This window comes from Apodemus sylvaticus, chromosome 4, assembly GCF_947179515.1.
Source record: "Apodemus sylvaticus chromosome 4, mApoSyl1.1, whole genome shotgun sequence".
Taxonomy (NCBI): domain Eukaryota; kingdom Metazoa; phylum Chordata; class Mammalia; order Rodentia; family Muridae; genus Apodemus; species Apodemus sylvaticus.
This window is the reverse complement of record NC_067475.1, coordinates 16,404,175-16,427,079: the sequence shown is the minus strand read 5'-3', so window position 1 is coordinate 16,427,079 and position 22,905 is coordinate 16,404,175. Positions and strand designations below refer to the sequence as shown.

Here is a 22,905-nt window from a genome sequence, read left to right as displayed (position 1 = left end):
AGCTCACAACCATCTGCAATGGGATCCGATGCCTTCTTCTGGTGAGTTGGAAGGCAGCTACAGGATGCTCATATACATAAAATAAATAAATAAATTAAAAGAAAAGGGGGAGGGGGAAAGCAAAGAAAGCCACAAGGAACAAGCCACTAAACAGTACTTCTCCATGGAGTCTTGCCCCCCCACCCCCCAGTTCCTGCCTCCAGGGTCCCGCCCTACCTAGATCCTACCTTGGCTTCTCTGGATAATGTACTGCAAGCTATAAGGTGAACTTTCTTCCCCAAGTTGCTTTTGGTCAGTGTTTTAATCACAGAGACAGATATAGAAAATGTTATGGATGTATCATATAATCCTATAGGTCAAGCAATTATGGAGAAATCTAACAGGACTTTACAGGAAACACTCATGGAATATAAGGAAGACATGGTCTCCCAATGATGGATTTAAACAATGCCTCACTGACTTTAACTTTTTTGAATGCCAATGAAACAAATAACATACCTGCTAAAACACATTGGTTTATGGGAAAAAAAATGCTGAACTAAACCAATCTGTTTATATTAAGGGTGTCCTAACTTCAAAACGGAGGGAAGGAAATTGCTGGGGAGAGAGGCTTTGTTTTTGTTTCCATAGAAAAGAAAAGCTGTGCATTCCCTCCAAATCAGTAAAAAACATAACAAACAAAGAAAGAACCATCAGATTTAACAGTGGGGGAGAACCCCTGAAGATCTTGGCTGCAAACAGAAAGAAAGAAAGAAATCACGATGACCAATAAGGCAGGTAACTTGCACTGCTGATCCCAGCACTGAGACTGTCTAAGACGGGACAATGTCTCCAGACAGACTTCAGGCTGTGAATAATAGCTTGCTGGCGACAGAACCGTCAAGACATATCATGCCATCCTTTCAAATGGCATAGATAGAATTTATATTGCAGCTTGGTTATACAATCCAAACTAACTTATAAAGACAGCAGAGGCCTTACCCGCTTCAACAGAGAGCAGAGAACCATATTTAGCTGAACTGTGCACACACTGCAATTCCATACATACACTATTGCAAAACTGTATACATTACCTGTGAGATTTCATGTTTACAGACACCATGAAGTCAATGCAGCTCGGATAATATTAATATTTATCCTTGGAGATGCTGAGACATTGAGATACATTTATTCCAGCACTGCCTCAATGCTGTTTTTCTTAAAATTCTGCATCCAGGACAACTTTGAAACAGCTAGCTCATCCACCATCACAGACTGTTCCAGCCAGGACCAGCTGAACCCTGAATTTTCTCAGCATGCAGAGACTGGACAGCAAATGCTATAGCTAGCTTTAAGACTGATCAATATCATTTGGAGGGAGGGAGCAAAAGGGAAGTGATACTCCAAATCAGCAGGGAGCAATTTTTAGAGTATGATGCCCCCATTCCTAAAAGGTGGGATGATAGTTTCTGGTTGTTCAAAGGGTTTGGGGTCATTAAAGGAGGGTTGCTTACAAGTTGTTAATGGTCTTGATAAAATATAGGAGGTTAGACTCTGGGATTTCTCTCTTTCTCTTTCCTCTATCCTTCTTTCTTAGGCTTAAGGGAAAAGAAGGGAGAAGGGTTGAGAAGAAAAAAGGGGAGAAATAGGAAAAACAGGAATAAAGGGTTGATTATTGACTCTACTCGTAAACTATAGAGCTACAGCAAGCCAAAAATCTTACATTGATATAGATCTTTGCATAATCATGTAAAATTAAGGTTACAAAATCATATAAAATTTGGTTAAAAGAGACCATGCATCAACTCTTTTTAAGGTATTGTTCCTATGTAATTCTTAAAAATTCAATGTTAGGTTCTAGTCCTTTTGCAAGCTGCTGTTACAAACTGTTTAGGATATTAAGAAATGCAATCTAACAATTAATTAATCAAACTTATGGTCATGTTAGATACTAGTCTAGTTTTTACTACAGAAATATATTTCCAAGGTTGAACAGATAGTAAATAGCTAGAAATGAGCAACATTTGCCTATTCAGATATATAACAGACAGACAGATGGTCTTCAAAAACCCCAGAGATCTACAGAACACGACATTTAAAGATGTTTTCTTAATAAAAGGCCTTATTTGCCAACTAGACACGTCAGCTCCTGGAAGCACCACATTTTACTTCAAAGAAGATGATGAGCACTGAAGAACCTCCACATGGAGTTAGCTTCAAAATGGCAGGCTAGACACTGGGCAAGAGACTACTGCCTTTGCTCCCACGGTTGACTGTTAAGAGCAATTTTATATGTAATAATCTTCCCTTTATCCCACTAGCTCCCAAATAAGTATGGAAGAAACTTCTAGATTTATTTAATAAAGCTTCCAAGCACAATAACTGAGCAGTGTTATTAATCTATTTTAATCCTCTAAATTAATCTGGCTACCTCCCAGCCTAAAGTCCCTGAGATACTTGCATTCTAGTATTGATCCGGCTCCCTGCTGTTCTCATAGTGTCTCCCAGACCCTCTCCATGTGTGAATCCTCTCTTCTTTTCTCTCTCCCCATCCCCTTGCTGGAATCAGAAGTCCAGTCCTGTTCTCTCCCCTGCTCAGTAATTGGCTGATCAGCTTTAAGTTGAGAAATCAGAGAATAAATGGGTAGCACTGTTTACACAACCCTGAGGCAGGAGATTCTTAGAATAAGCATTACAAGGCCAGGTATGGACTGCAAACAGATATGGGGGCAGAGAAATCAGCAGTCTTTATACTGTACATATAACATCATGCCAACAGCTGACAGTATGCAGCCCAAACTGGTCAGACAAGAGGCAGGAGGCTGACTGCTGAGCTTTGCTGAGACAGGGGAGGCAGTCCTTCATATTTCCTGCTTCATTAAAAAGCCCGGCAGACATTCTGGGCCAGAGGCTGCAGATGATGCTCCAGCACCACAGAGACATTGGGGGACTGTCCGGGAAGCCAGCTTCCTCCGCCATTCCTAGAGTTCTGGAAACTGCTTGCTTACACTTCCTGAATAGTCAGGTAGTATTTATCCCTTCTCAGTTCTCTGACGGAGTAGAAGACTAGATGGTTATAGTTTTACCACTAAGTTGTTTAGGATTTAAGAAAGTGTTTTTAAATCTAGGAAGATGTTTTAGGTTGATAATGCAAGTTTTGATAGAAGCTGAAAGTACAGAACTCTGAACTCAAAAAGATAGGACAGATAGTAGAATACTTTGTTTAAGGTTGCCAAATGTACATGGACTAGACATCATGAATGCAATCTTACCTGATAGTTTTCATAACTGTTATTATTATATATGGTTTATTGGACTAAAAGGGAGAAATGTGGAGAGAATCTCTTGTGTACTGTATGGAAACATCACCCATCAATTAGAAGGAAGCTGTTGACCTATTAGCTTAGACAGGAAATAGGAGGTGGGAATTCTGGCAGGGAGAGAGGATTCTGGGATAGTCAGCTGTGGGAAGAAATTCATCTCGAAGATGGAGATGGCCACTTGAACCTGAGGCAAGGCAACCAGTCACGTGACAGAACCTATCCTTGAATAGAATAAGCAGGTTAATTAAGTTACGAGCTAGCTAGGAACACGCCCAAGCTTGTGGCCTAGGCAATCATTCATAAATAATAAGTCTCAGGGTTGTTATTTCAGGAATTTGGGTGTAGCTGGAAAAGCCTGAGGTTACAGGAGCCTAAGAGGGCGACGCAGAGCTGAAATTATGAACGGAGAGAATCAGCAGTGCCGGATGTTTGGAAGCCACGTGAAGTTGCTAAAAACAAGTGGGAATCGATGGGACTCCAGCTTGGGTGGTGTTTGGTGATGCTTTCTTAAGAGGAGCCAATTGTGTCATTTGAAAGGAAACAGCCAAGACCGTCTATCAGTACACACAGTCCTCGCCTTGAGCTGTGCTGGTCTCTGGTAGCTTTGACTGTTCTTAGATGACACTGGCCATGCTTGGAGACATGTTGAGCATGAGATGGAGAAGATGCTACTAAGCAGAGGCCACACTCCTTAAAGCAGCCTACATCTACAGGACAAGGACCATCCGTCAGGAACAGATTTGCTGCTAAGCACTCTACACAGGCGTTATCAGCAACAGCTGTAGAGCTGGTCAGCTGCAGACTTATGGTGGCAAGAACAAGCTTCCAAAATGCAACTCCTCACAGCTGCTGCTGGGAATGTCTGTAGTGGGATTAATGAATGCAAATTTTTGATATTGTATAACCAAATGCATTAATCCTTGGGAGCTCTGTGTAACATTGTATGAACAATGAAGGGTGTTTGAAAGCTGCCTGAAAGACCAAATCCAAGTACAACATCAAATGCAGTAATACATTTTAATGTGCAAAAGTTCACTGTGGCTTCATGTTCTACATGCCGACCTTCCATTTATCAAATTCACTGTAGTTTTGAAAAGTAGCCTTAATTTGGGGGAAAGGCTATTAAAACTCTCTTTTCCAACTGCATACCTGCATACAGCTGGATTTTCTTTCTTTATGTACTTAACAAAAAAAGTGCACACTCCTCACTTTTGTAGGAAGAGGTTTCTCCACACCAGACAATACGCGTTACCATGGGGAATATCCTGAAATGGACCACTGAAGAAGCCCTCTGGCTAGTGAGGTGGCTTGGCAGGTAAAGGTGCCTGCCCCAAGACTGAGGGCCCAAGTCCAATCCCTGAAACCAGTCCAACAAGTCGTCCTCTGTCATGTGCTCTGTGGCACACACGGCCGTCTCAAAACAATAAAATAATATAAAATAAATGGGGAAAATAAAACAAGCTAAAATTATCTATGTAAATATGAATTTACTCATACTGGTAAATACTAACAGCAGGCTACATAAACAAAAGTTCTCTGGAGTCTTCAACTTTCTTTACTATTCATACATGTGCGCATGTATGCATGTATTTGCACACGCATGTGTTCTCACCCACCCACAACAGGCATACTGCACACACATGCGCATGCTTGCCGACCACAAGCAGACATCAAACCCTGGAGTTGGCATCACACACAGTTGTGACCTGTGAAGCATAAGCTTTGCGATCCAAGCGGGGCCTCGCGGGGCCTCCCGGGGCAGGGGTGTCCCTGAGCCCTGAGCCGTCTCCCCAGTCCTGGGCCTTCACTTTCATGTAACTGAGAGTTAACACTTAACTTAGAGAATGCTGTACACTGGTTGCCACGCCGTGCAAAGTACCCAGCACAACTCTGCAGCACTTTAACATGCACACACTGCACACATCTGGCTGCTTGGTCATTCATCGGTGAACTAGGCTCTGTGATGAACTCCAGGGTTTCAAAGACAATGGAATACATGGTTCACGGAGCTCGCCATAAAGTAAATGCTTTAAGTGGACATCGGAATGGAAGGAAGAGCCTCGGCTTGGGAGACCCCGGCACAGGTAATGTCAACATTCAACCTTAAATCTAAGCAACGGGGTTTCACAGGGTTCCAAGGGGGGACACTGGCTGAGCACAGCGGGGACCTGTGTGACAGACAAGTGGGTGTAAGATCATGTTCAATTGTGTCTCCTAAGCCATAGGTAAGTAGATACATTTACATTTAGTGTGTGTGTGAGTGTGTGTGTGAATGTGTGTGTGTGTGTCTGTCTGTCTGTCTGTCTGTGCATATGGGCCACAGCAAGAGGCCAGGCCAGTCCTTCCACCGTGTGGGTACTGGAAAATGGACTCAGGTCATCAAGCATCTTCAGTGGCTAAGCCACCTCTCTGGCCCTACCCTGGAGAATGTTTGAGCAAAGAAAGCTATGAAGCTGTTCCATTAAAAGAGAGCAAACCACCGTGTTCTGAGACCTTGACTGGCGGCACGCAGGAAGAAATGATGCAGCACCCCAAGTCTGAGCCCGAGATACTTGCATCCCTTACTCTCACCTGCCTGAAGCTGCTTTAGCAAAACAATTTTCATAAACTCATGATTACAAGTAAACGTAGACTGCCATTATAAGACTAAGAACCAAAATATATAAAGACAGACTCACTGACAGATAATGACCTCCTAGAAAACTGTTGGAGGTGTAATCATCAATATTGACTATCAACTTAATCGTCAGCTTGTAGATGAAGTTTTAGCTTTGTTTGTGAGGGCTTCTCCAGGGAAACATAACTGAACGTGTGTAGCAGCACCGCGTAGTGCCCGTGCTTGTGTGCGTGTGCGTGTGTGTGTGTGTGTGTGTGTGTGTGGCACATGTGCCCTGGACTGAATAGAAGGGGAAGAAGCAAGCAGGGCTCAGCTCTCACGGCCCGGCCTCCTCCCCTCCTGTCCACCCCGCCCGCCCGCCCCACGGATGGGTTCAACTGTAACTGAAACAATCCCTCCAGTCCTTAAACTACTTTTGTCATGCCATCCTTTGACCCAGCACTGAGGACAGTAGTTACACAGCAGGTCTGTAAGATGACAAGCGTGGATTATGTGTGTCCCTCTTCCCTGCTGCTCCCGCAGTCCTGAGCTCCTGCCGCCACGCCCATGTTAGTCTACGAGCGCCCACCCTCATGACCAGCAGCCAGCATGTTACCTTTTTGTCTCCTTGTTTCCGTCTCCTCAGTCCTGGTCTGTAATCATCTCCAAACCTCAGAAAGTAATAGTAGGAAACTAGCCTCTCGATAGGGTCCCTAATGACATTAATATAAATCGGTTTCTTCTTCACACCGAATCTGAAACAGCAGAATTTCAGTGGTGAGGTCAGCATTTCATTAGTTCAGGCATGCTCTGAAATTATATACAAAAATCTAAAGTATTGGTGGTATACAGAAGTAATAAATTAACTAAAATAACATTGAGTATGTGAAGACTGGGAAATATTTCATATTTAGGATACAACAAAGCAAATAAAAATAATTCAAGAAACAATAGAGACTGCCTACCTAAACCTTCAAGGAGTAAGGAGGCATTCTGTCCTGGGGGACTGGGCCTCATAGAGACCCTGGAGGTGTGTGTAGACCTGGCAGGCCTTGTTCAGTCCCACTATTGCCTCAGTGGCATATTTATGCCTCGATTTATTGAGGACTTTAATCAGCCACACAGCCTTTGTATAACAGATGGCAGGGAGGCTCAAGACCGGAGCCCAGGGAGCCTAGCACCAGTTTCTCATTCATGAGCCCTAAGTGGCCCTCGGACATGCCCCACCCATCGCTGTGCGTATACTATCAACAGCTCAAACCCCATGCAGCCTTTAGAAATCATGAGCGCCATCCTACGGGGTCCCATTTGGTGGGCCTGACTTGACTAGGCCTACCAGAGTCCTCCTACCATGTAATCTGTGGAAACTGACTGCTGTCCCAGGCCTGAAGCTGCACGTACTATATATATCCGGGTTATGAGGGCACCTGCCCAGCTTCCTTAGGGAGGCTGCGTTCTCTCTGCGAGCACTATCCCACGAGCCTCGCAGGGGCATAACCAATGCTCATCAGCTGAAATAGCAACACCAACACTGCATCTGGAATCCACCTGGAACCAAGCAGCCTATGAGACATGCAGTCTAGGACTCCATGCCAGGCATCAGTCCTTCCCAACCTGCCCAGCGCACAACAGTGCAGAGAAGTGAACAAACTTCTATCAGATCCCAAGGAAAAGGGACCTGACCTCTGCAGTGCCCGCGGAAGACAGCCATGTGCTAGTGTCCAGGGTCTCCCTGTCTACTCACCTGGTAAATCTCAACAGTTTTCCTAAAATACCATGTGTTGGTCACCTGCTCTTCAGAAACGTGAAATAAACCTCGTTGATAGCTGAAATCAACCCTAAGCGTCTGGGATTTGGGTGTGGCTTGACTAGCATGTCCAGGCCCTAGACTGCACCCCTAGCACCAGAAAAATAACAATGGTGCCAACCCCGCCCCAACTCCTCAGTCATCTTACACAGGTCGTTGTTCTTACATCTTAGATGCCACCTTATTTATTGCTTTCTTTAATTCTATTCTAGGCAGAAGCTGTCAGTCACAGTCAGGCCTGCCTTCCTGCCACATCCTATAAGACTCTGCTCGCAGTGTCTACAACGCTGCTCTTGGTTGGCCTTTTCCTCCTACAGCCTCACCCCTGGCTTTTCGGGAGCTAACATTTATTTTCTTGGTGGCAGAGACAGTGCTTGTTAGGGAGTTCCGAGGGTTAAGCAGTTGCAGCAGCACGTCAGGGAGACGAGAGGAGAGCGCCAGGACCAGGGCAGAGAACACAGCTCAGAGCTGTTTTCCACCAAGTCATCACTGATGTTACACACCAAAGGGACACATGTAGATATGTGGTGGGGAAAAGCATTCTGGGAAGAAGGAACCTTCAAGGAGGTGGTCTTGAGGTTTCTGGTACCAGCTGCTTGGAGAAGGAGGACTGTGGCTGCAGCATCAGGGAGGTTGGGAGCCCTGGGAGTGCGGACACGTGGCCTGCACTCCGCTCTAAGTATTCATTTTTGTGAGTCATGTGTGCAGTCGGTCACTGGAGGATTCCAGTCGAGGCGTGCAATGATTCATCTCTTCAGAGGTGGGTGGCTACTGTTTCAGAATGAAGAGGGTTTGTGACACACTCTTGTGACCCCATGACCGCCTTGCTATCACACACCTGTGGTACCTGTGAGCTATTAGGCTCAGGTAAAATCAGCTCTGAGCTTGTCTTGCTAATGCTTGCCCCCGCTGCACGGTGTCTTCTGAGTGTCCAGAAACCAGCAACAACTAGAGAGGAAACAGGAACGCTGTAGTCACGTAGCGAGCACGACGACCTAAGGCGCAGTCTATGGGTCTACAGGCTATGAACAGGCTGTGCCTGCTGTACTTCTGGCTGGGACTCTAGCACAAGTGCAGCTCCCGGCAAGCACACAGGGCTAGGTATTAGTTAGCTGGGGTGGACGGACTGTGGGCTCTCACAGTGTCTTGTGAGAGAGCTCCCAGCAGAGAGGCACTGGCAATACACAGGAACCACTTCAGCTTAAAGAGACAGTCACGGTGGAGAAGCAGCGAGGAGGGAAGGCACAGGGTGCGGCGGGCGGCATCGCTCAGACGGCTCTCTGGAAAGCTCCTCTGCGCCATGAGCTGTGAGCCAGGCCTCACTCCGGAAGGCTGGCACTCTTCACTGTCTCCCTGGCCTTGGACGTGTGGACCCGAGGGGCAGCAGACGGGACAGCACGTTACAAACCTCTCCTAACCGATCAACAGCTGTCTGTGAACACACCGGGTGGCATTTATTATGCATGAAGCAAGACTTTAATGCGATAAGCTGTGTGCGCATTCTGAGAACAGGACTGGACTATTACTTGTCATTGCAGAAGGGTTATAAAGGCGTAAAGGGCTGGGGGCAAGGGCTTAGAACAGAACACGGACACAGTAACAATGGCATCTGGGACACACAGCACAGCTAACAGAGTTGACTGGTTGACCTCTGCTGACCACATAGCTTATATGGGGAGAAAAGCAACCTCCATGGCTGGAGACTCTTCTGTCAGTCCTGGCCAGGAAGGGCAGAAATGTACTCCTGTTCAAGGAGAGTAAACTACTGACCGGCGAGAATGGTCCCCGTGGAAAGAGGCGTGCACCGGCGGGTGTGCAGGTGACTGCTCTAGCACACTTACATCTCTATCTATGCATGTCAGCTATGTGCTGCACAAAAGAGCAATGCTGGGATTCTCCCCTTACACCTACAAGTGCACGGCCCGGATGGAGTGGCCAGGGTCCCGAGGGCCATCTGTAAGGGGCCTGGTCTACTGGCTGATGTCTGAGAGACCATGAAGCCGGAAGAGGGCCACAGCCTTGGGCAAAGGTGAGACTTCTATGATGTTTTAGATCAAGCACCAATCTTTAGAGACATTATTCCCGTGTGCTGTGTGTGCCTGTGCATGTGTGAGGGCGTGTGTGCCTGTGCATGTGTGAGGGCGTGTGTGCCTGTGCATGTGTGAGGGCGGAGAACAGCCAGCAGGAAAAGCTTCTCTCCTGTCACGTGGGTCGTGGGGATCAAACTCAGGCTCCCGGCCTTTACCCCTGGGCCTTCTTACCGGCCATTAAGTCGGCCTAAGTCTGGCTAGGAGCAGTCCTAAGTCACATCTCGTGCTATGCATATGTATGTGGACTCTTGGCCATAAGTGGCTCATACTAGTGGCACTGCCTTGCCTTAGTTACACACGAGTGGCCTGTTGACATCTGCTGGTCTCACTGATAATGCTGTGGTATCAAGGACAGTTGATCTGTAAGGATGACTCCTATTCAATATGCTACTGATACATGAACAACGTACATTTATACAGGACAGTTATAAATATTTTCAATTTTCAGTAAAGCACAATCTCTTCACCTTAGAAAGAAAGGGGGTCTCCATGAACCCCTTAGTCAAGAACTACAGCTTATTCAATTTGATAATAATCCTGGCATCTTGAAAATATCCAACCTATATATTTTAAAATGGAAAGTGTTGAAGTCAATGGTAATAATTTGTCATACTCTGACTCTCTGAAAACTGCTCATCACTAGGAAGAAAGCAGAGAACAACTGAGCTCTTATGGGTAGAGCAGAATCAGGGAAAACGCTTCAGAAAATCACAAGGGGCTAAAACAAAGGGTGCAAGATAGAACCAGAGTCAAAGCTCCTAGGTAAAAAGACGTTTCTCTTCTATGCTAATAGTGTAGAAAAATACAAAGGCAGGACTTGCTCGAGACGTCTGAAACAGCCAGCCTAGAAGTGCAGACAGGGGTCTCTCACTTGTTCTTTCCCACGTTCTTTCCTGGGTCTCCAGAAAACTAGGTCGCAATTATTATTATCTGTCTAGTAAATTGAAAATGAAACACCTTTGCCCCCAGGAATTTACCACTTTTTCTGACAGCAAGTATCCTAAGGAAGTCCACCAAGCGGAGGACACTCCTGCCCAGAACACAGGAGCTTGTCTTTCCCTCTCTGCCCTTTTTGGAGACCTTATTAATTTTATGTGTAAGGTGTTTTGCCTGAATGAATGTCTGTGTACCATGTCTGCGCATCGAATCCTTGGGGCTTGAGCTACTAATGGCTGTGAGCCACAAGGGATGCTGGGAGCCGAACCCACATCCTCTGGAGGAGCAGACAGAGCTCTTAACCACCCACCTAGCACTTTTGTGTGTGTGGTAGTAACAGGGACTGAGTAAACCCAGGGCTTCTATCCTAACTAGGTGACTATTCTACTACAGAGTCATAGCTCTGGAAACATGTTTACACACTAAGTCATTTACCTGTGCTGTGCGTGTGAACATAGGAGCACACGTGTCACGGTGCACAGTAGTCAGAGGACAAACTTTCCCGTCGGCCCTTCCGTTCCTGCTCCTCTGAGGCAGGCTCGCCGGCTGCTGAGCTCTGGGACCTTGCTGCTGCTGTCCCACATCTCCACATGAGCAGGTGCTGGGACCATATGGAGATGCCTGAGCTATGTACCTGGTTTCCACACGGGTTCTGGGGGTTCAAATCCAGATCCTCACAATCGGCACACAAGCAGTTTCACTCACGGAGCTGTCTTCCTAAGCCCCCATTTTAAATGTCAGGTGGGATCTTGCTAGGTTGTCTCCTGTACCATTCTCCTTGGTAACTAAACTTACAGGTATACGCCACCAGACTCAGCTCAACATGTTTTGAAGAATAAAGTACTTTAAAATTGGTAAATGACATTTCTCTGTTCCTTCCTCAATCACGGAGTTAATGGCTATCAAGCTAAGGAATGGTCATATCTACATTTCTTGACTATATACATTAGAACACATTAAGCAATTTCCTCTAATTGATTCCATGCAGCTATTTATTTAAAACTGTCATTCTATTAAAATTCTTACAATATATTATTTCCAGTAACAAGAGCAACTATGAAAATATTCAAACCCAGCGTTGCTGTCAGTGTTTAATAAGATTATTCTTTTAAAACGCTTTATCGTTTCAAGTCCAAGTACCTCAGTAAACACCAGAGCTTTGTTCTACGTATAAGACTGTGCCCAAAGCAAAAGCACTCGATATATAATTTTAATAATGAAAACCTACAATATTAGAAACTGGGCCGTGCAGAGAGAGAGAAAGCCCCAAATCATTTAGGTGAAAGGTAACAAACACTCAGTGAAGGATAACGCCGCCCTCCCTCAGGAACATATGCATATGAATGAAGTTTATGAAACTGCTTCAGGGCCTCTGCACAGAGAAATTTTAGTTTATTTTAAAGCTGCTATAAAATGCTTTCAATATTGTAGTATAAATTATTTATAGAAAAGTGTACATTTAACTTGAAAGTTACAATGTTACTGGAAGATCTGAGGGATTACACGGGAAATCAGGATATATCACTTTATGTGTGTAATATTTGGGCAATTCTTTAATTATATGATTTCCAGAGAAGCTAGCATTTCCCACTGCCTGGCCCCACTGCACGCCATTCTGTTCTTTCCCTTTTGCAACCTAAGAAGTGAGACTGAGACAGGCAGAGCTTCACTTACAGCTGACCGGCGGCTAGGGCAGAGCTGAGCTGCGCATGCCCACCATCGACAACCCTGTTCTGTTGTCTCGGGAGCTGACAGTATTAGCAGAGCATTCGGCTGTGAGGATTTATTGTAATGACTCCATGTGTTCCACGGAGAATGTTCAAACGGGTCTGATGTTTACACTAGTTCTTTTAACCAATTTTCCGATTACTTCTTAGAGATGCGAAAGGGCTCCCGGGGGTGGGGCGGGGCACAGAATGCTGGGGCAGTGTTTGTACTCTGTGGTCTTTTGAACTTTTCTTTAAGAGAATTAAGACAAAATTACCGTGACTTAACACAATCATGTTCAAACATAAAAGAAAATTCTTAGTTTTTAAAAAGACTCTCCTTATATGTCAATAATTTCAAAGCCGAAACACAGTGGTTCAAGGAAAAGCTTATCAGGGTACCAGAGACTGAGGGAGAGTTTCGTCTTCTCTCAGTCAGTGACCTGGGGAGCCAGTCTGACTCATGGAGTAGTCAGCTGGCCTCCAGACAGGTGAGAAACTGCCACAAGAGCCCTAACTTAACAGAATGGGGACTGCTGTAATTAGCTCGAGACATGCCGTTTTATGAACACTAGAGGGCAGTAAAGCACTGGGAGGATATTTAAATCACCCGTCTAAAAGTGGCCTGTCGGTGTAGACCTAACGCTTCTAAGGAGCGTCTAGGCTGATGACAAACACAGCACTTGTCAGTACATCGTTTTTTGGATGCTACTTACTTTGTAAAATCCAAGTACGAAATGTGTCCGTGATAGAAACCTGGTTTCATCTCGTTCCAGGTGGTTATATTCTTCACGAAGCGCACCTAAAAAAGGAGGACATTCTCATTACCTCAGTGCAATGTCAGATCAGAAGCAGATCTGGTCAGCAGCAAAACCCTCCGGCTGGGACAGGCCCCGGGCCCGGCATGTATGGAGCTGAAGCGAGACCAGTCAGTGTGCCTCTACCACACCCGTGCAGAGTGCAGGGTATCTACACAGGGTGGTGGGGGATGTGGGGCTGTACTTCACCCCATGAGGGCAAATCATCACCGCCGACTTCACCACACTAGAATCAATAAGTCACACAGCCTTAGGGATTTCTTGATGGGCTTCTTTGCAGTGGGGCGACCTGCAGGTGGCATCTTCAGGCAGGAGGAAGGAGGCCTGGGGAAAGGCTGAATGTGCCCCCTACCTTTGCACCTTGCTGAAGAACTCATTTACTGAAGCTGTCTGTACTGCAGCAGCTGCTGCTGCTGCTCCATTAGAACCTGGGTCCTTTGGGCTTCAAACATGAACTGAAGGTGGGCAGCTGTCCAGGAAGCCTCCAGTCCCACAGAGCCAGGAGCCAAGCCTCGTGGACTGTGGAGTTGTCGGCGCACTGTGGCGCCAGTGTGAAGGCAGCCATCGTTGGACTACCCAGACAGCACTGTGCGAGCATTCTAACACTCACTCTCTTTCATAAGGTTATTTATATGGGCGTGTGTGCATGTATCTGCATGTTTCTATACATATTTGTACAGGGGCCATAAGGTATGGCGCTGGAGACAGGGGTGATATGCCCCCGGTGGATGCTGGGAACCAAACCAGGCTCTCTGATGAACAAGTATTCTTAACCACTGCTCTCCTGATCTCCTCCGCTCAACTATAACGCATATACATAACAGAATGTAAAGCGTGTGCCTTCATTTCTTCTGCTCTGCTCCTCTAGAGGACCCGGCTGTCTTCATCAGGCTTTCCAGTGCTGTGAGAAACACCATGACCAAGCAAACACGAGAAAGGGTTTATTTCACTGACAGGCCATCATCAAGAGAAGTTCCTGTGAGGACACAACAAGGCAGGGCTGATGCAGAGGCAGGAAGAACGTGGCTTCCTGCTTGTTCCTCCTGATGTGCTCAGTTTGTTTTCTTACACAGTCCTGGCCCACCTGCCCAAGGTGGTGCTGCCCGCAGTGGGTGGGTCCATAGACAGACATCTGTCAAGAAAATGGCCAACAGACTTCCCTGCAGGGAATCCTATGGAGGTATTTTCTGGATTAAGATTTCTTCCCAGATGAGCCAACCTTATGCCAAGTTGGCATGAAAATAGCCAGCACACAGAAAAAATACACCCTCTATCAACAATACACACTGAAAAAGCAAGCAACATTCCAATCTAAGGAATTCATTCTCTGTGTGTATAAATACATGTATTTTACAAACAGGGATTCACACCCCTGGCCAGCCCCATGCTCAGCACATCGAGGGTGACATCCATTCTGTGTCCTCCTGCTGCTGCTGCTGCTGCTGCTTCTGCCACTGCCGCTGCCTCCACCACTGCTGCCACCGCCACCCAAGGCCCGCTGCCTCCCAAGGCCTGGGCTTACAGAGTCCTACCACACCAGCTCATTCTATATATTACAGGTTTTCTTCTCTGACACAGCATTGAAAAAGCAATTCTTAACAAAGACAATCTTTCATTTATGCCTCAACAAATCAAAATATGATTAACAAAATGATTAAAGATGATGATTGCAAGATCTTAAAAAGTGGATATATAAGCGTGTTCAAATAAAAACATTTAAAATAGCCAAATCTCTAAAATTTTCTTTAAATTTAATGAGTGGATTTGTGCAATGTGTGTGGCTGCAGGTGTGCGCAGGTTCGCTCTGTCAGGAGCCGCCTCACGTGGGTGCGGGGAAGGGAACTGAGGCCCTAGGAGAGCAGTGGCAAGCCTCAGCTGCGGAGGCAGCCCTCCAGCTCAGAAGTACGTGTCAGTTACTGGAATTGGAAAAATACAAAAAGCTAACTTGAAAATTCTGTAAGTGTACATTAATTATTTTTAAAGAATTGAAAGAGAATTTAAGAAAACAAGTAGTTAATGTAAAGAGCTTGTGTGCCAGCAGCTATACGATTTCTCCTGGGAAATCAAAACTGCACAATAAACAGCAGCTGGTCAGAACTCTCTTCTGGAGCCGAGATGCAGACAGGGCCGGCAAGCCCACTGCTCTACACTGCAGGAAGGCAAGCTGCAGCATCGGCCCCGGACGTCAGACTCGACTTCCACCGAAGCCTTCACCGACATTCAGTCACATGGCCTACTCTACAGCTCCGACCTCAGGCTGCAGTCATGACAGCTGCTTCCGACAGAACAGAAGGCCTGCTGTGGGTTAGGGATGGGACAGATGCAGTCACGCATTAGCTGCTGGGGAAAAACAGTTCTGGGACAGTTTAGGTTTAGGGGACACATAATTAACAGGAACACTATGAGCCAAACACATGCAAGTGTGTGTATGGGCTTCCTGTGTCCGTTCCTGTTAATTCCTTCAATTAGTCACTAGGCAGGGAAAAACTATAGAGAGTGAAGCATAAACTGCATGATGACATGAAATGAACTTCTTGTTGTTAATCACATTGGGTCCCATGAAAACCAATCACAGTATTTCTACCAAAATGAAGAGCAGCTGGAGAGATGGCTCAGTGGTTGCTCTTTCAGAGGCATCTGGTTGGGTTGTCAGCACCTACGTGGCGGCTCACAACCAACTGTACTTCCAGTTCCAGGGCATCTGACGCCCTCTTCCGGTCTCCGTCACCAGCCATGCCCGTGGCTTGTAGACATATATGCAGCAGCACATCCATGCACACGTGGGGCGGTGCTGGTTCCCAGAGCTGGAGGCCTACTCACAAACTCAGCTTTCCTTTCCAAAAGCTGAGGCCTGGTGTGGATGGGGTGGTTGGGAGGGGAGGGCATGAACAAGGTGCGAGATTAAATTCTAAGGAAATGTGGCAGAAGACAAATGTCAGAGAGGACAGAGCAAAGGAAAGGGAGTGGGTGTGGCACGAGTCACAGAGAAGGAGTCAGCCGCACCCTGCAGGCATGTGCGCTTCCCAAACCTTCCACATGGACCTGACACATCCTGAGGATGGCTGGCACATCCCCCCTGTGTCCTGTAACAGCAGGGAAGCCGGGAGTCTGGGTTAGATTGCTGTGGGCTCTCAAACTTCAAACTGCAAAGGAACCAAACCACCTAGAATTCCTGTGGAGGCAGATTCCTACACAGCGTGTCTGAAGCAGTTAATGCCTGGAATTCTGCGTTTCCAAGGAGCCTTCAGGAAGTGGTGTTACTCAACCCAGAGCCACAGTAAAGACCTTTATTTCAGAAGGGGTGGCTTAGAAGTCAGTTCCTAACATCACTAATGTGAGGCTTCTTTTGTGGAACTTAGAGCAAAGGTCTGAGGCTACAAAAACTCTTACGCACCATTATTCTCAGCTGTTTCAGAAGACTACACGGAAATCCAGCGGGTTTTTCGATAACCTAACAGTACATAAGCCAAAGACACGGGCTGAGGCAGGGAACCCTGGCTACGGCCACTTTCTTTTTGCAGCTCCCACCTTGCTAGCGATACCTGAAGCACACGAGATGCAAGCATTTCAAGAATAGTTCACGAATTAAAGTACTTCCTGCTGGACTGAGGAAGAATTTCTTGGAGGCAAAGAATAGAAAGGCAGAATATTATGCTATAAGCAATCTTGAAGTTAATAGCAGAATCAGAATTTTAGAGGTGGAAGAGATCAAGGGAATCCTGTAGCCTTTACTTTTATAAAGACACTGAAAACCATTAATCATCTGCCTATGTACCTAGCTAATTGTGTGTGTGTGTGTGTGTGTGTGTGTGTGTGTGTGTTTAGGGAGGGATACTGGACCCACAGTCTTGCAGACACTAGGCAACTGTCCCATCAACTCGGCAACACCATCCCCAGCCTCTCCACTTACCACAGTACAACTTCAACAGAAAAACAAACAAGAAGGACTTGAAGAAAAATAAAGAACAGACATCATTTCTTTAGGACTAAGAATGTAGCTTAGCAACAGACCTCTTTCTAGCATGTGTAAAACCCTGGGTTAATCCCTGATACTACAAAATCAAAAGAGCACCAATGCAATTTGGGTATTGAAATTTTCAGATTTTGCTCACTACTATGGTAATTCCTCAGCAATCCAAGATTCAGCACTGGACTGGGAGTATAAATCAGTCAAGAGTGTGTCTTAGATAGGGTTTGATTGCTGTGAAGAAACAACTCCTATAGAGGCAAACATTTCATTAGGGCTGGCTTACAGCTTCAGAGATTTCGTCCAGTATCATCATGGCGGGAAGCTCAGCAACATTCCCGCAGACACGAGAGGAGCTGAGGCAGATGTGGAGAAGGAGCCGAGAGGTCTCTCTCTTGAAGAGAAAGGCAGCAGCAGGAGACTGTGTGCCACACTGTGCAGAGCTTGCGCATAGGAGACCTCAAAGCTCACCCCCAGAGACACACTTCCTCCAACAAGAACACACATACACCAACAAGGTCACATCTCCTAGTGGTGCTACTCCCTATGTGAGTCTGGGGGCGCGAGGGAGGGGCACACCTATTCAAAGTACCACAGACTGCTTGCCTACCATGTGGGACACCTACAGTTGACTCCTAGCATTCAAGTAAATAATTTTCTCCCGCTACAATCTCAAAGCACTATGGCTGTATTCTTGATTCCTTATGAACGTAATCATCCCTTCCGTTACAACTCGGCTTCCAATCTTCTATGATCACGCCACACAGCCCCATAGACACTTCAGCGCTCATGGGGAGATGGCTTATTTCACTGTTTGCAGTCATGTCCAGCTGCTAAGCACTGAGGATTCAAACCAAGGGACCAAGAGTCTGCATAGGACTCTAAGCTTTCCCTAAATTTGACATTAGAGTTGAGGCCATTTCAGGTGGATTATCACCGCTTTTAAATCCCCAGACTGTCACTGCTGAGCAATTCCAGACACACAGGGTCTCTTTTCTATACAGAGTGTTCTGGCCAGCTTTCTAGTCCTCAGCAGATAACTCAGTCACTTTCCAAGAGGGCAATTTATTCTGCCTTCTAACTTGGGAGCTTTAGTTACCATCAGTCAGTACTGTTGTTTTAGGCCTAAAGTGAAGTAGCACACCTGAGGAGAGCCCGGATCAAAAAGACAGCTGTCCCTGCCACCAGAAGCAAAGAGAAAGAAAGAAAATCTGCCACAGAAAAGGGGCTGTGGCTAAGCCTCAGGAGGAAGTGAGTAAAGGAAGTGTCTGCAGGGCTAAGCAGTGCTCACTCTCTCTCCTCTGGAAAGCACCTGGGACAAGCAGGAGTACCATTTAGGGCCACAACTTTCACACACCCTTCTTCAAAGCTGTTCTCCACAGAACAACCTCAATGGCGGTCTGAAGGCTTCCCTTTGAAAGTATCATTGAGCTACTCACGTTCCCTCTCAGCCCTGGTTAATGCTGATCCTCTCTGAACTGTCTCCCTGTGTCCACCCACCTTCCCTCCGCTAAGCTGTCCAGTCAGTTTCTGCCTCTGTCATTTTCGGACTCCTCACTCCTGCACTGCGTGCTCTGTTTCTTTTCTTCTGGTGTTCTACGAGGGGGATGCGGTCCACAGGAACGGCTGAGCCAACCAGTGGCTCAGGTGAAGGGCAATAAAACCCAACAGCAGCAAATGATTTTTAGGAGGCTGAAAGCACTGGACACTGGCAAAGACAGAAGAGAGAATTCAGAGTGTTGACACTCTGATTGAAGCAAGCTATCAAGAAGAATGGTTCAGAAGGAGTAGTTAGATACAGTACATGAAAATAACACTTTTATGGCTAGCCTGGAGCAGATTCTAAACTGTGACTTCTGTCAGGTTTTATAACTCGAGCAGAGCCGGCCAGCAAGTAATCACAATGTACCTTTAGGGAAAACATAGGCCGCGCAGGTGGGGGACATGATTTATGTGCTTGTTGAATCAGACCTGAACCAACAGTAAAGGGAAAAGCCAAGACAGCACCATTGCAAGAATGCTGGCCTCCATTCTCAGTAAGTTCAACTCTACACTCTGATATCTCAAACACAAAAGAACTCATTTCCAGTATCTGAAGGAGTAGGAGGACTCCTAAATGCCCTGGCCTACTTCCAACTATGTAATTACTATCTATTGAGATGAAGACTATTATTAGTTTGAATAATTACTATACAACGACTCCTGCTGATAAGTTTACTTTAAATAAATATTTCTTGTATAGCCACAGGCATAGTTTTTGAGTCTAAACCAGGAAGAAGATTTTCTTTACTAAGGGGAAAGTAGTGTGCAGATAGAAAGGGAAGGAGCTGGCCTCCCCCACAAGGCACTGGGACTGGGGCTCAGACCTGCGCTGCTTTGGGGGACGAGTCCTAAATCACCCAAGAGGGAGAGATGAATTCTCATCAACCAGAGGGTTTACTCTGCTCATAGCTGTCACCTCGGTACGGGGACAGCTAAGGACTACCACCAAAATCTAGGGTGGCCCATTTGCTCACACATGCATCAAGTAACAAAAAAATATATCAAGTATCTTCCATGTCTTGGTCACTATTCAAGGCACACAGCATGAGGCATACAGAGGACAAATAAGGTGTCTGCCCTTAAGGGGCTCACACTACAACAGAGGAAAACAGGGATTAACCAAACTAACGGTGTAAAGATAACTGTAAAAACTGACCAGTGCTAGGAGTGATGTGGTCCCAATATCTTGGAAGTGGTATATAATGTCACTAATGTGGTCCTATCGTGTTAGATACTTGCAATGTTTACACCAAGACTGATCACATATAATCAACTTAAAAATATGAGAACAGCATAGATTTAAGGAAGACCACACACCTACTAGGAATAGTCACAAAATGTTCTCAAAAGTAAAGACATTTTTTAAAATCCTTTAAAAACAATCTACTTTACTTTTATGTGTGAATGTTTTGTCTGCAGGTGCCTGTGTACCACACGTCCGCCTGGTGCTCACAGACACCACAAGAGGGACTTGGATCCCTAGAAACTGGAGTCACAGATGGCTGTGAGGTGTGGGTGCTGGGAATCCAACTTGGGTTCTCTGGGAGAGTAGCCAATGCTCTTAACCACTGAGCCACCTCTCTAACCCCCGACAATTCTTTTTAATCATCTAAATTAAGGGCTACCTCAAAAACCTAACTAACAAAAGTCATTTCATTTTAACTACTTAATTTTTTGTGTTATATATTCTATTAATCACCTTCAAAAACCTTTCTTCTTCCTGCCCCAGACAAGAGGCTGGGGCAGACATCCCTGCATACACTGAGCCCATCTTGGGTAGTAAGATGGCAGTAAAGGCAGGAAGTGAGCACCCTTTCCACCAAGGAAAAGTTAGAGTAGTTTTCAGTTTACATTCAGATGAAGCTTCTTGGGGTGAATTAAAAGCCCTCTAAAGACGCCATGCTAAGAACAGGGAGCCTGAATTGGCTTGTGTACATGAGCTCAGTAAACCTGACACATTCTGCATCAGAGGACACCCGGTGAGCCACTCCTGATTAGGACCAGGCTGGGAACTACCAGCTGACATTTGGAGCACGCCATTTAATACCCGAGCCCACTTCCCAGAGCGCTCTAGGCAAGAAGGTCTCAGGGCTGTTCTCCGGACACGGCAAGTCTGCTTCTCGGCTGCATTCCTCTCTGTACAAATGCCAAGCCTGGGAAAGGAAAACAAGCTGTGTTCCATCCACATGCAACTGGGAAATGCATCTACGCAGGGCTGATGAATGTCATGTATGGTGAGCGTCTCCACACTTACATTTCATGAAGAAGAAAAAAAAATCACAGATGCAACTGCCAAATACCTCCTGGCTGCCAGAAAACTCTGGGAGGTTGGACACAAAAAAGTAAAAACTGAACAAACAAGTTAACATTAAAAAAAAAAAAAGTACTGCTGAGGAAATCTGAAGTAATTCTGTGAGGATCAAGCCATGTTCCTTTGGAAGCAAGTATGTACTGCGAGGCATCAACACGGGACTACCACATCATGTGCACAGGTGACGTTCGGTATGAGTCCTCCATATACAGTGAACAATTTTCTCTTTCTTCTTCTTTTAAGACCAACAGTCTAGGGCTGGTGAGATGGCTCAGTGGTTAAGAACACTGACTGTTCATCCTAAGGTCCTGAGTTCAAATCCCAGCAACCACATGGTGGCTCACAACCATCTGTAAATGAAATCTGACGCCCTCTTCTGGAGTGTCTGAAGACAGCTACAGTGTACTTACATATAACAAATAAATAAATTTAAAAAAAAAAAAAACCAACAGTCTAAAGAAGCTTGTGTTTCTTCTCATTTACAGAAGAATTGTTTGGTTTGGCTAACAGACATGTTTTTGGTTCTATAAAAAAATAAATGATCCTATAGCTCACACAGATAGTTAAAAGCAGATGGGTGGGTAATATACATTAGCCTTCAAAACCATATCCCTGGCAAGAACACAGATCGACTTCATTCCCTGTTCAGTGTAAGTGTTATAGGTGAGCTTAATAGAGGGAAACAGTCACTATAACACAGCAGCACCCATGGCTTCCAAACAGCTGAAGCCCTAGCTGCACCCTGCAGAGACCTTCTAGAGGAGCTTCTCTGCTATGGCGTTCAGGGTTACCTCGGATTTCGGTGTCTTTTTAGGATGGTCAAATACGCATCACTTTTAATGTGTACAACATGAACTTTATAATTATAGTTACCATTTCAGGGTTCTGGAAGAGATGGATATACTAGATTTCACTTGACAATCTCCTCTATTTTAAACTACCACTCCATGAAGTTACCTATCCATTTGTTCATCTAAATTCCCTCATTATTAAAAGGTGAGGTTTGGCTACAGACACAGCCGCCATCTGCTCTCCAGGTGGTTGATTTCTGGCTAATATTTACACGAGTTGCTGAAGAAGACACTCAAGAGGGTACAGCACGGGTCCAGGAATCAAGCCAATACTTCCTTATCATAAAGTGAGGCGATAAAGTCACTGCTGCGGCAGGAATCTCGTCAAGTTTAAAAAAAAAAAAACTAAGGTGGGCATGATGGGCATATCTGTGAGCTCGAGGACAGCCTAGTCTACACAGCAAGCTCCAGATAGCCAGTTACTATCTAGAGACCTTGTCTCAACAATCAACAAAAAAGAGATTCCATACTGAAGAATATCAAAACTCTAAAACTTCTAGCTATTTATCAATTGACTTATTTCACAAATTTTTTACTACAGACTAGATGCAAGAGAATGTGTCAAGTGCAGGAAAGCTATAAATTTATAAAAATAAATAACTAAATAAAGTTTGTAGGGCCCTCTCCCTGACTCCCCCAACACTTCATCCCTTGCAATACTAAATTTGAGGCGCTATCAGAAAGTGTTTGTGCATTTCTACATGGTAATTACCTGGTCTTGCAATGACATTACTGGGTTGTTTTTGGTAGTGTTGATGTGAAGAACATGGTATCGATTCTTCGCACACAGGTCGTAGGCGATGTTGGTGAAGGAGGTGCTTGCAGTTTTGGGCACTCTGTTGTAAATGATGACCATGTCTTCCTCCTCATCCAGAGCCGAGTCCTGCCGCGGGCCGTCCATCGTATGGCGCTGTTCGATTTCTCGGACTTCGTGTCTTGCAATTGCCCTTTCTGCAAGGAAAGGAAAGCTCAAAGTTAT

At 45.6% G+C, this 22,905-nt stretch overlaps 1 protein-coding gene across 2 annotated transcripts in view; it reads right to left on the bottom strand.

The window, feature by feature from the left end:
- The window catches only part of Hs2st1 (heparan sulfate 2-O-sulfotransferase 1), a 147,244-nt gene that overhangs the window by 10,165 nt on the left and 114,174 nt on the right, over positions 1-22,905 (bottom strand). For both annotated transcript variants that reach the window (XM_052179038.1, XM_052179039.1), the window contains exons 2-4: positions 22,639-22,877; positions 13,154-13,239; positions 6,515-6,653 (exon numbers count right to left, since the gene is read on the bottom strand). In XM_052179038.1, the coding sequence (XP_052034998.1) occupies positions 6,515-6,653; positions 13,154-13,239; positions 22,639-22,877 (464 nt within the window). The remainder of the gene's footprint in view (positions 1-6,514; positions 6,654-13,153; positions 13,240-22,638; positions 22,878-22,905) is intronic.